This window comes from Ovis aries, chromosome 8, assembly GCF_016772045.2.
Source record: "Ovis aries strain OAR_USU_Benz2616 breed Rambouillet chromosome 8, ARS-UI_Ramb_v3.0, whole genome shotgun sequence".
Lineage (NCBI taxonomy): Eukaryota > Metazoa > Chordata > Mammalia > Artiodactyla > Bovidae > Ovis > Ovis aries.
The window spans coordinates 27964356-27978476 of record NC_056061.1 but is presented as its reverse complement, the minus strand read 5'-3'; the positions used below and the strand labels follow the sequence as shown (position 1 = coordinate 27978476).

General features: G+C 40.1%; 1 protein-coding gene and 1 long non-coding RNA gene across 3 annotated transcripts in view; one reads left to right on the top strand and one right to left on the bottom strand.

The window, feature by feature from the left end:
• AK9 (adenylate kinase 9) overlaps positions 1–14121 on the bottom strand; it is a 122418-nt gene that overhangs the window by 8732 nt on the left and 99565 nt on the right. For both annotated transcript variants that reach the window (XM_042253323.1, XM_027972377.2), the window contains 4 exons: positions 8491–8704; positions 5840–6041; positions 2578–2724; positions 2254–2474 (listed from right to left, as the gene is read on the bottom strand). In XM_042253323.1, the coding sequence (XP_042109257.1) occupies positions 2254–2474; positions 2578–2724; positions 5840–6041; positions 8491–8704 (784 nt within the window). The remainder of the gene's footprint in view (positions 1–2253; positions 2475–2577; positions 2725–5839; positions 6042–8490; positions 8705–14121) is intronic.
• Positions 8898–10743, top strand: LOC132660235 (uncharacterized). Its single transcript, XR_009601611.1, has 3 exons — positions 8898–9556; positions 9762–9882; positions 10373–10743. It is a non-coding gene; the product is annotated as an uncharacterized LOC132660235 (long non-coding RNA).

Below are 14121 nucleotides of genomic sequence, written 5' to 3'. Positions count from 1 at the left end.
TCTTTTTCTGGAATGGGACATAATGAGGAGGAATCTCTTTGGTTTTCTGGCCCTGACCTCGCTCTATCTCATTAGTGAGAATAAATTGGTCACTAAATCAACACTAAATTCAAACAGTCAGCTACAGATTACCAGGTAGATGGTGAAGCAGAAAAGTAAGAGAGCAGTTTTAATTAAAACTCTTCCAGGCAGAGGCACGTGTATCTGGAGTAACATGGTGGATACCGTGGTGCCCCATGCAGATCCGTCGTCAGGGCTGATGCCCCCATCCCCCAGCTGCTGAAAATTTCTGTGCTGATGGCTTGTAGCTGCACTGGGAATTGCCCCTGTTACAGTATAAACTCCCTCCCAGGGTGACCTTTAGACACGTCAATGAAACGATCTAAAGCCTGGCCTCTCCCCTCAGTTTGGGACATTCTCAAGGTCCATCCCAGCTCCAGTGCTTCCCTGTAGGGCCTACCAAGGCCTGTTTCCTCCATACTGCAGGCTAGTGTCTCCCTCTGCCGGGTCTGCTAGCCTCGGTGTATCTCCCGGTTAGAGTTGACAGATGAAGCACAGGATGCCCCATTAAGCTTGAATTTCTGATAAACAAAGAACAGTTTCTAGTATAAAAATGTCTCATACCACATTTGGGATATACTTAGACTAAGAAATTATTTGTCATTTATCAGAAGCTTACATTTAACCAGGTATCCTATACTTTTATTTGCTTAATCTGCCAACTCTACTCCTGAGTGCACATGCATGCTCAGTCATGTCTCTTTGCGAGTCTGTGGACTGTAGCCCAGCAGGCTCCTCTGCCCATGGGCATTATCTAGACAAGAATACTGGAGTGGGTCACCATTTCCTCCTCCAGGGCATCTTCCCAGCCCAGGGATTGAACCCACATCTCCTGTGACTCTTACACTGGCAGGCAGATTCTTTGTCACTGTGCCAGCTGGGAAGCCCACTTTTGAGAGTACTTCCTGATAAAGATTCTGCACACAAATTTTCATCCTGAGTCTCTTCTCAGGCAACCAAGTCTGAGGCAAGAAGGGTGAAGCAGGGTAAGAACAAGATGAATGAGGCACAAGTTTTTCTTTCCAAGTCACCTGTGGAATGTTTTACTAGTGTGATGCTATCCAGAACTTATTGGGAGTAGGTTTCTAAAACTCATTTCTCTTTTCACTTGCATGCGTATCTCCATGCCTTATAATCTGCAGGCAAACAGAACCAGAGATACTGGGGATGCCCAAATAATGAAGCAAATCAAGATTCAATGATGCCATTATTATCAGAATCCTCACTGCGTTTTCCCTTGTGCAATACTCTCTTTGTCACATTGATCTCTCTGAATATCTTCTCCCTATTTTCCAAAGTCAAAGTCATCAGATGTCTGTGAAACCCCTCCAGACAGTCTTTGGCGTCATTGTTCTTTTCAGAGACATGAGTTGTAGATAACTTTCCTTTTTTTTTTTTTTTTTGATAACTTTCCGTTCTGTTTTGTGTATATTTGGATAAAAATCAAGAAACTTCTAAGAGTATACAATAATTTTCTTTCATGGATTCCAAATATAGATTAAAAAAATTCTATGTTCAAGATTTTTTAAGAGAATCAACATTTATATAATGATATAATTTTATTATGTAAATAGTTCAAAGTAACTAATTCTAGATTCCTAAACAAAACTTTGCCAAGGGTCGCACCACAGACCCCTCCCCTCATATAACTACCATTCTTGAAACTAGCTCCTTATGTGGCATTCGAAACACTATACACTCTTCTAGTGAGAGACCATGTACTGTTTTATGTAATAGGTTCACATGGACATTCAGTATATGACAGCTTGAGTAGAGGCAGTCATTTATTAGAACAAATGTACATGCCCACAATAATTTGGAAATAATATGTATTTAAAATACTGATTAAGTGAAGTGAAGTCGCTCAGTCATGTCTGACTCTTTGTGACCCCATGGACTGTAGCCTACCAGGCTTCTCCATCCATGGGATTCTCCAGGCAAGAATACTGGAGTGGGTTACCATTTCCTTCTCCAAGGGATCTTCCCGACCCAGGGATCAAACCCGGGTCTCCCACATTGGAGGCAGACGCTTTAACCTCTGAGCCACCTTTGCGACTCCAAAATACTGATTAAGGCTCATTAAATACTGACTAAGGGAACAAATGTTCAAATTGAATGAATTATGGCAACATGAGTCAGGCATGCATACACTTCAAATTCACATTTTTTTGTTTTCAGAGTTATAGGTCTTACCTGCTTTTATTCTTTCCATATATATCTGCATGTATTTATTCACCATTTTAACCTTCTTAATGACTTCATTCCATATCCACCATTTGCTGTGAAAGCCATCAATCACATACCAGTTCTGATGTTGTACTTCATAATATTGCCTAATCTCACCGATATTTTTGCGGTACCTTGAGTTCTTGACAGCTATAATCTGTGAGCTGTTGTGCAATGGATAAGGCAAACTAAGAGAGGAACAGAGAAGGAATGGAAAAAGCTGTCAAAAACCTGCTTCTTCTCCTGGATGATTAATCACTCTTTTATCATTGTTTTCATCACATACATTACCTTGACTCCTTTTTTTTTTCCAGGAGCAATCTTCTGAAAATCTCTTTGGAAGGCACATCCAGCTCAAAGATAATCATGGGGATGATTGACCTAGCTTCTAAGAGACTCACTTGATACTTAGTTACAGGGTATCCATCAATGACAACACTAGTAAGGAGAAACATGAAAATTAAAATTCCGGATTTCTTTACTCTCAGACCTTTCTTTCTGTCTTCCAGAAAAAGTCTGTCTTTAGGATTAGTCCCATACCATTCCTTAGGTAACTTGATTTACCTTGTCACCTTACCCTCTTTTATATATACATATATGTTTTTAGGGGGCTGTACCTTGCAGCTTGCAGGATCTCAGTTCCTCAAACAGGGACTGAACCTGGGCCCTGGCAGTGAAAGCTTGGAATCCTAACCACTAGGTCACCAGAGAACTCCCTTTATCTCTATTTTTAACCCCAGTCAGCCCAAGAGCTAGAAGAGGGCTGCATACATACAGACACAGTTCTGACTCATATACTTAGCATCATAGAGCTAGATTTTGATGGACTTTGAGAGATATTACACATAATACCCTGAACCTTGTGTTATTTAATTGGTGCTATTATTCTAAGCATGAAACAGTGGGAAGAGGGGCTTCACTGGTAGCTCAGCTGGTAAAGAATCCACCTGCAATACAAGAGGCCCCAGTTCGATTCCTGGGTTGGGAAGATCCCCTGGAGAAGGGATAGGCTATGCACTCCAGTATTCTTGGGCTTCCCTGGTGGCTCAGACAGTAAATAATCTGTCAGCAATACAGGAGACCTGGGTTTGATCCCCTGGAGGAGGGCATGGCAACCCACTCCGGTATTCTTGCCTGGAGAATCCCCATGGACAGTGCTATAGTCCATGGGGTCACAAAGAGTCAGACACAACTGAGCAACTAAGTCACAGCACAGAGCACATTAGTCTAAGCATGAGACAGTGGAAAGAGTATAGGTTTCAGAGGCACACAGACTTAAATTTGAAACCGGGTCTGACCTCTCTGAGCCTGTTTTCAGTAAAGTAGTAAATACTAAATATAATAGTAAAATAATGATATTTAACCCTTGTGTGTGTATGCATGTGTTTGGTCATGTCCAACTCTTTGCGACCCCAGTGACTGTAGCCTGCCAGGTTACACTGTCCGTGGGATTTTCCAGGCAAGAATACTGGAGTGAGTTCCCATTTATTTCTCCAGGGGATCGTCCCGACCCCAGGATCAAGATTGAACCTGCGTCTCTTGTGTCTCTTGCATTGGCAGGCAAATTCTTTACCAGTTAAGCCAACAGGGAAGCCCTATTTAACCCTTAGATTTATCTTAAAGATTGTATATCAAGTGTGTAAAGCAATTAGCAGACTAATTCACATTCTTTATAATAGAATGCCTGGCATGGGAAGAATTACCCAACTCTGATCTTAATATTGTAGTTTTATAGCAAATTGTGTAATTTTTTGTACAGAAAGTTCAGTGTAAGATAAGATGTCTTGTAAATCAAGATTTTAAGTACATTAAAATGTTTTAAAATTTTAAAAAAGCCCTGCATAATTAATAGTATTTTAGCAAGAGATTAAGCAAATATGGGAAACATTGTGTTCTAAACTTGATTTTGTAATAAAATTCTATAAGGAGGCTGGATGTGGAAGGGGAGATGAGGAGCTGGTGAGAGAGCCCTGTGGTCTCTGGAGAGAACCATTCCATCTGGACCCATCAGGCCTCTAGGCAGAAATGATACAGAATTTGTTAGTCCAATAGTCTAAGCTAAAGAGTGTCATCAGCAAACTGACAGGATGAATGAAGGCTATCTGTAAATTTCTAAGTCAGGAAACCGACTCCGAGGTGGCCAAGTTGGGCATGCTGGCTGCCGGTCACCAGGAAGGGCCGGTTCATCTTACCTTGGTGCTCTCCAGACTTTGGCACTAACTAGTTCTACATTCCATGGCAGAGAGGACTATAAATTAACAGAGCCCAAGGACTATAAATTAACAGAGCCCAAAAGCCAACTAGAGAATGTATGCAGCTGCCATTGTTGGTTTTTTAATGGCTCAACTTCTTTGTCCTGTGAAGGATCACTTGAGAGGCCCTTGGGATTAGGGAAATTCAAGGTGACTGGGCAGTCACTGTCCTGGTATCAAAGTGAAATAAAACTTTTGTGAGTTCACAAAAGTTTTGTGTAGCCCTCAGTAAGATCTCTTAATATGCAAAGTTGAATTTCAGGAAGGAGGTAACTCAATTTGCTAGAAAGTCCCAGGGCTTTCTCTGCAGGTGGGATGGGGGGGTTTGGTGGGATGGGGTTGTGGGTTGGGGGTGGATACTCGACACTGCAGAATCTTCTCCCCACCATAACAGGAATTAGGAGAACTGTTATGGACTTGATTAAGGACCAGTGGTAGGGAAGGGCAAGGAGGTTCCTGATAGAAAACAACTTTGCATGACTCAGCAAGATTTTAAGTCAATGATCTGGGCTCAAGGGCAGGGCCTTAGGTTTTATGGGCTTTTACTACTGGGTGGTTTCCCTGAGGGCTTCCCTGGTGGCTCAGAATCTACCTGCAATGCAGGAGACTGGGGTTAAATCCCTGGGTCAGGAAGATTCCCTGGAGAAGGGAATGGCAATCCATTCCAGTATTCTTGCCTGGGAAATCCCATGGACAGAGGAGTCTGGCGGGTTATAGCCCATGGGGTCGCAAAAAGTCAGACACAACTAAGAGACTAACACACTTTCTACTGGATGTGACCAGTGGCTATGCTGGGAAAGTCATGGTTGGATTTCGAGGAGTGTAAACTGAAGACCAGGTCAAGCACAGGCCTCTCCTGTCCAAACGTAGCATTAAGGGAGGGGCGCTGCTACCTGTGCAGAAACTGGACTGGTGAGAGACTGTCTCCACTGGACCAGTACCATCTGGGGGCAGGGGAAGGCCACACCTTCATCACTCCATCGGGCAGTGAGAAGTTCTACTGGGCTGTAGAAGTCACATGGGTCTCCTATAGACTGTGTAAACCTGGAGACTTTGGGACTACTCAGGGGTTGCTGCAGGGAGTGAAGTTGGCCTGTGAGTGTTTAAACTGACTTTTAGCCTGACCGAAAATTAAATTATTAATATGCAACCATATCGGTGCCCAGACTTTGAGAAGCAGATCACACACCCTTTACAAGAGCTTTAAACTCTGTTTAAGGTATTTTAATTAATTCCAATGAGTAATTTCTTTAAGATTTAACTCCCTCCCACTCTCTCCCACCCCTATGGCCCCCACTTACCCTGCGGTATTACATACACTTCCCATCAGAGATAATTCTAACGCCTGAATAGCCAGTTCATCAGGTGCTGTCATTCCTTTATGAAGATGCCAATTTAGCATAAGTGCCAGCTCTGTGTCTGGTTGGTTGTTTAATACATAACGCAAAGCATCTCCTATCGACAAACGCTTTAAGCCATATTCACTTGAAATATTTTTGGCAACTGAAAAACATTAAAATTTTAAACTTATTCTGTTTCACAAACCCATCTGTTAACCTTAGTTTCAGATTCTAGTTAATTGACAACAATAGCAAGTTAATCTTCACGTTCCTCAAAGAAATTTCAAAAATTAAAATAGCTACATTTTATTGAATTAATGGGATTCTCTGGTGGTGGCTCAGACAGTAGAGAATCTGCCTGCAGTGTTGGAGGCTGGAGTTCAATCCCCAGGTTTCGAAGATCCCCTGGAGAAGGGAATGGTTACCCACTCCAGTATTCTTGACTAGAGAATTCCATGAACAGAAGAGCCTGGTGGGCTACAGTCCATGGAGTTGCAAGGAGTCAGACATGGCTGAGCAACTAACACTTTCACTTCACTTCATTGAATTAATACTATTCAAAGGTCAGTCATTATTAGCACTTCAGGTATGTGGCTGACAGATCTGGTTAATGAGCCAACTATGTTACGTTTTTCCATAACCAAACCATGTAAGTGTTTTTTCCTTTTGTACAAGGTAGCAAAAAATTTGAGAGCTTTTTAAGGCATCCTATGTGTACTATTAATATTTGGTCTTTTTATGTCCAAAATAACAATTCAATGTTCTTGTGTCATTGGGTTAACCCATTTCCCTATCAGGCTGCAATCAGGATAACTTACCCCATACAGTTAAGTGCACTTAAGCCTCTAGGACATAATTTTTTAAATTTTCTAAAAATTATAGTGGTGTATCTGACACTTTATTAATAGTTTACAGTTTATAAGGCAGTATTTCTTCTTTGACTTTATTTGATATTTTCAACTATTCCATCAAGTGTGGCGAGTGGGTATTGAAATTCCAGTTTTACAGGTAAAAGAACTGCAGCCCACTGAAATGGAATGGCTTGTCCAAGGGCACACAGATATTGCCACTGGCTGAGAGAGGACTCGGCCACACCCTCTGCTTCTGCTACGTGAGGCCATAGATTAGGCTTCTGTCTGTGTGCGTGTGCTCAGTTGCTTCAGTCATGTCTAACTCTTTGCAAGCCTATGGACTGTAGCCCTCCAGGCTCCTCTGTTCAGGATTTTCCAGGCAAGAATACTGGAGTGGGTTGCCATGCCCTCATCCAGAGGATCTTCCCAACCCCGGATTGAATCCGTCTCTGATGTTCCCTGCATTGGCAGGCAGATTCTTTACCACTAGCGCCGCCTGGGAAGCCCAGTGGTTTCCAGTTACTGTTAAATGCAGGTATGCTCTGATGGAGTCTACAAACCTTGCCTCATCATGGTCTGGAGACAGGGTGTATAGAGGATACTGGAGACAGCATGTGTAGAGGACATTGAGACTCACCTGGTCCCCTGGGGAATACGGGTAAACTGGCCACAGTTACGGCCACTGAAAGGATGCCCCTGTGAGGGGCTGCAGAAGCCTTCATCTCAACTTTGCCACAAATGCTAGGGTCAGACGCATTATTTTTCAGCTATAAAAACAAACTTTTACAATTTGGGATTCTGTTAAAAAGTTAGCCTCTGTTTCGACAAAGACTAAGAAATCTGTACTGTATACATGTTACTTTTTGCTGTGTTGGAGGATCTTATTTTGAATGTACATTAAAATACACTTTTCATCTGAAGAGCTAAAACACGAAACCCTCTTTTATTATTTCTGGTGACAAATCAATATTTGACCTAATCCCTCCCTTTCATTTTCTATGCCATCAGTCATTAAGTCCTGTTGTTTTCCTTTTAAATATTTCTGGTATCTATCCTTTCCCATTTTATTCTCATTGTAACCAACCACTAGTCATGTGATTATCATGTCATTTTGAAATACCACACTCACCTATTGCTGGACTACTTGCTTTAAAAAATATATAGAAAATTCAAACATAGTTTACTAAATGCCTTTATCAGCAATGATTAAGATAATGAATTTTCACTTTTTAAATTATTAATACAGTAGATTGTATTCATAATTTTTTAATATAATTTTTATGCAAATAAAATCTTAATATACTGTTATTTGACTATATTTATAAATAATATTAGTTTGTAATTTCTTTTCTTATATTATCTTTGTTTAGTTTTCATATCAGGGTCATGCTGACTTTAAAATGAATTTGTATTTATACCTTTTTAATTGTATGGACTATATTCTTAATTTAAAAAAACTGAAAATAAATTGGACAGCTTACTTTCTTTTCCCTTGTTCTGAAAAGCTTATAAAATCACAGGAAGTGTCTCTTGAATTTTTAATTTTTGAAAGGTTGACATAATTTCCCTCTAAAACCATTTGATCATGGCCTGTTTTGGAGTGGGGCTATATTTTTGAATGCCTTCTCTTCAGTGGTTATTGGTCTATTTAGTTGCTCTGCCTCTTACTGAGTCAGTTTTGACAGTTTCCTAAGAAAAGCAGTCCTCTTTTTCAGGAGATTCTTGTATGCTTAAGGATAGGAACGCTAGACACACACTTACCTGTAGTTTTTCCAGATTTTGGAGGCCCCAGAATTGCAATCCTAATGGGGATAGTAGGCTTAGGTTTGGGTTGGCAGATATATTTGATTGGGTTCCTCATAAATTTTTCTTTAGTTTCCTTACTAGATAAAAAATAAATATACTGACGATGGATTACAGGATAAAGTGGATTCTCTGAATTTTCAACTGGTTTGATGGTCTCGCCTTCATTTAGCTGCAATATATACACAATTGAATTAACAAATTAGCCTTATTTTAAACAGCATTTCCCCAAATATATTTCTAAAAACAAATTTGTAAAATCTTTCTTATATCACAAGAAAACTAATTATAATTGAATATTGATATTAAAAAACTGTGTAAAAAGAACAAGTTATTTTATACTCACATGCAATAAATGTTTTTCTTTAATGGGTTTCAGTTTCTGACAGTTATAGTTCTACTTCCTTTATAATGCGTTTAGTGTATACTGAGTGTTTCTGCCAAGGAGTGTAAATGTGTTCGGATATATTCATGGGCCAATTTATCTTCACAAACAGGTCCATTCCTAAGGTGGTATAACGTATGGAAATGTGAAGTGAAGTGAAGTCTCTCAGTCATGTCCGACTCTTTGCGACCTCATGGACTGTAGCCTACCAAGCTCCTCTGTCCATGGGATTTTCCAGGCAATAGTACTGGAGTGGATTGCCATTTCCTTCTCCAGGGGATCTTCCCAACCCAGGGATTGAACCTGGGTCTCCTGCATTGTAGACAGATGCTTTACTGTCTGAGCCACCATGGAAATGTGCTGTCCTAAAATCACGGTTTGAAGCCCTAACCCTCAAAGTGACTATATTTGGAGACAGGACCTTTAAGGAGATGACGAAGATTAAATGAGGTTATAAGAATGGGGCTGTAATCTAAGAGAACTGGCGTCCTTAGAAGAGAGACACCAGGAGTGCATGAGCACAAAGGGAAAGCATTGGAGACACCATGAGAAATGGCCATCTACAAACCAGGAAGCAAGACCTCAGCAGAAAAACCATCCCTGCTGGTACCAGGATCTTGGACTCCAGCCTGCAGAGCAGTAAGGAAATGCATTTCTGTCATTTAAGTCACAAAGTCTGTGGTATTCCAATATGGTAACATATGCAGACTAATACAGAATTCTACTATGCTGTCCAAAGATGTCATTCCAGTAAGACAGCATGGATAGATGGAGTTCTGGGATATCTTTGGGAGTATACTGGTGGGATGAATCTTACTGACTTCTCTTTTACATTTTTATACAGACAAAATTCCCATTCACATAAATATGAATAGCAGCCACAAAAGGGAAAAATACACCAAAACAGCAGCCTAACGTGTTGGTATGGAATGGAGAGGAAGGACTGGTCCCACATCTTTGCACTGGTAATGATGATAAATGGGTAATTAATGTATGTCTTTCTTACATTATCAGATAGCCCAGCATCAGTCATCCCTGGACTTGACAGAGTAGGTGGGCAATGGTACGGTAATATTGCTTCTCCCCTAGAGTTAGAGTATTCCATGGACAGAGGAGCCTGGTGGGCTACAGTCCATGGGGTTGCAAAGAGTCAGACACGACTGAGTGACTGACACACACACCTAGAGTTACACCAGGTCAGTTGTCACAGGTAAATGGAGTTATCAGCATCACCATTTTGGGGCTGGAGTGATGTTCATGGCTGAGTGTAAATGCTAGGGATAAGAAGAAGCTTAGGGACGGGATGGGAATGTCTGTTCTGTTTCTTATATTTGGTAGTAAAAGAAAAGCTGAAAGTTTAATGATTCCATTTCAAATTCCCAAATTAACTATGAATTCTTGCAATGGTTTCTGCTATTTCCCAAAATATCTACCATGTATCTTTCTCCTCTATAGGTCAGAATACCCAAGGTGTCATCAAATCTGAAACATCAAATTATTGGGACCTGGAAAGATTCCCAACAGCCCTGAAAAAATGATTCTTTATATGCTTAAAGCCTTCCTATGACCATGCACTCATTTATTCACAAGACATTTTTGTGCAGTCCTAATTATATTCAGACATGGGCCCTTGAATAGGGTTTGGACTTTGCCTGCTTCTTCCCCTCTCTTGCCCATCTCAAAGAGACAGGGTGTGACTATTTTTCAAAAGCTTTCTAAATGATCCATATATGCTTCACTTTATCTGATTATTTATGGAGGGACTTGTCATAATGTTTCTATATTTTATCATGATATTTAAAAAGATTTCTCTTGAAATCTTATGGTTAAGGTAAAGAAGATATTAATATCACAATTAAGTAGAACTGAAAATTACTGTATCAGTATCAACCAAGAAGGTTTCAAGTAATATGCATACTGCTCTATTTTGGATCCCTTCCCCCAAAATATTTTTCATCAGTGACCAATAAGAGTAATACATATTAATAACAACATTGTTATTATAATGTATGTATAGTGTTATAATGTTATAATGTTATAATTTATACTATTGTTGTATATTTTGTTATTATATATGTTATATATATAAAACATATAATATATAATATTTATATTATGTTTATATTATATATTATTATTGTAATGTTGTATTTATATGATTATAATGTATTTATACTATTATAATGTGTGTATTTATACATATATGTGATTTTATATAGATATTTTACATGCATATTATGAAGTAAAAGTGAAAGTTGCTCAGTCGTGTCCAACTCTTTGCAACTCCATGAACTATACAGTCCACAGAATTCTCTAGGCCAGAATACTAGAGTGGTTAACTTTTCCTTTCTCCAGGGGATCTTTCCAACCCAGGGATCAAATGCAGATCTCCTGCATTGCAGGCGGATTCTTTACCAGCTGAGCCACAAGAGAAGCCCAAGAATACTGGAGTGGATAGCCTATCCCTTCTCCAGGGCATCTTCCCAACTCAGAAATAGAACTGAGGCCTCCTGCATTGCAGGTGGATTCTTTACCAACTGAGCTACTTATACATATTTTTTATATATATATATATATTACTTATACACATAAATATGTATTTTATATACATATTATATACATATCTCCTGCAATACAGGAGACCTGGGTTCGATTCCTGGGTCAGGAAGATCCCTTGGAGAAGGAAATGGCAATCCACTCCGGTATTCTTGCCTGGAGAATCCCATGGACAAAGAAACCTAGCAGGCTATAGCCCATGGGTTCTCAAGAGTCAGACACAACTTACCAACTCAAACACTAATATGTAATGAACATATATTAATAACAGCATTGCAGGTGGATTCTTTACCAGCTGAGCCACAAGGGAAGCCCATTAATAACAACAGCTTATGTTAATTGAGCACTCACAAGAAACCATGCACGGTTGCAAGTACTTTCCAATAACTAACTGATTTAATAACTGTAATGATATCGTGAGGTAGGAACTATTCTTATTCCCAGTGTGCAAATGGGAATGGCTTAGAGAGGTTCAGTAATCTGTCCAAGGTCACTCAGCTAGGAAGCAGTGGTTTTAAACGCAGGCAGTCTGACTCCGGAAGCCATGTTTTCTCCACTGACTACTGTGCTACTTCACTGACGGAAGTAAGAAGGTGCACTGCTCGAGAGGGCCAGTGTATCTTTATGCCGGGAGCCAGCATGCGGAATTCCGCCTGTGGCAAAGGTCTTGAGGAAGAGGCCTGATAGGCAAAGGCAAGATTAGGCTTCGAGGAAACCCCCCTGGGCCTTCTTGAGCATCTACCCCAAAACCAGAATTTGTCTGTCTTATTATTTTATGACTTTCACCAACATTTCTGACATTAACAGGGGCTATCCCCAACCACCTTTCTCTGGAAAAAGTTAACTTAGAGCTCCAGTTAACAGTCTCCTGCATATAAAAGGAGTGTCTCAGCTCAAACCCCTCTGAAGGCTCTCTAACTTGCCTGACAGGTTTACGGGGACTTTTACAACTACACATGTGATTGTTTATAGCCCCCCAGCCGCAAGAGGCACGAAGCTTAAAACATTTTAAAGATATAGAGCCCTTTTTAAGGAGCTAAGAATTATATTGGTGGAGGGTTTTCATTGTTGAGTTAATGACTGCCGCCAGGCCTCCATATCCCTTATCTTTTAGGCACCTGAAGGATATTAATCAATGTAATTGGGATGTAGAAAAAAGAATATAGTAGTTTTGATGTTAGCAATACTAGACTTTTGAGTTAATGAATTTTCTCTTTGTTATAAATCACTGTATTCCTCTTTCCTTGCTATAAATTGTTGTATCCTTGCTTTGTAAAAATGTAACCTTAATTAGTGCTTTCTGAGAGTGGCACCAGACTTTAGTAAGAACAACACTTTTAAGGCAAATAAGTTTTCTGGTTGATGGACCCTTATCAGAAAAGGGCCATAAAATGCTAATAGGCCTCCTGGCCAGAAGATGATGTAAATCACCTAAGACCTGTGTATACAGCTAGGTATGCAGAGAGAAAGCCTGGTCTTGATAACGGCCAGGGCTGCTGACCCTGCATGGCTTTGTATTATCCATTGATCTCTATGTACAAAAAAAGTATAAAAGCTTTCCTGGAAAATAAAGGATGAACCAGTTTCTTGGAAATCTGGCTACCCCTGTGTCTTCTTTTCTTACTCTATTTTCTGGCTGATTCCCTTCTGAAGCATAGAGGCTCACTGTGTCTACTTATTTGCCTGGGCTTCTAAGACCCACGCAAGAGGGAGCCCAAGGTGGGGCACCCTCTGCTATTCAAGCGGGCACCTGTGGCCCTACGTAGATGGTATAAGTCTCTTGTCTGAGGCTTTATTGGCTTTCTATGTAAACCAAGGAATACAGCCTCTTTCTCTCCTCTATTCTCTTAACTGCAAACTCTTTCCTTATCTCTCTCTAAATCTATATATATCTCTCTCGCCATGCTGTCCCGCTTTGAATTACCCTGGATCCACCGGGGCTGGACCCCGGCACTGTTACAAGGCATTTCTTTACTGTCTTTATAGCACTTAATACAACCTGACTAGAACCTGTTTGTTTACTTATGTATTGCCTGTTCATCCTCTCCAATCCAGCTATCATATAAAGCCCATGACAAAAGGAGCCTTGCCTGTTTTGTTCACTGCTCTGCTCCCAGGGACTGGAACAGCAGCTAGAGGGTTCTTATTTAAAATTTGTTGAAAATCATCCCACATTTGAAGTCACTGAATTCCAATTACATCAGATATGTTTGTCCACACTACATAAAAATATTCTACTTGACAGTTAAGTTTGTGATGAACATTAAAAGCACGTTTTGTTTGGTATCTCACACTTTCCAGAGGACTTCATATTCTTGCATTTGACCCCATTGGCCTGATGGCATTCTCCCACTTTAAGGTGAGGAAACAGAATCAAAGAATTTAAATGGCTTGCCTAAAATTAAATAGCAAATTAGTGTTGAAGCTCAGCTCACTAGATGTCTAGTTTGAAAATATTTCTGCTACGAACTTCCTCTGCTGCAGAGTTAGAACCAAGTTGGAACTGAATTCTCTCTACAGAAATAGATGAAAGAAATTTAAACCCTTCAAGTACTTCTCCTACTTCAGAAAGGCAAAACAACAATGCATATTTTTATAGCTATTTAAGAATACTGTATAATGCTTACAGTTTAAAAAAATTATCCACT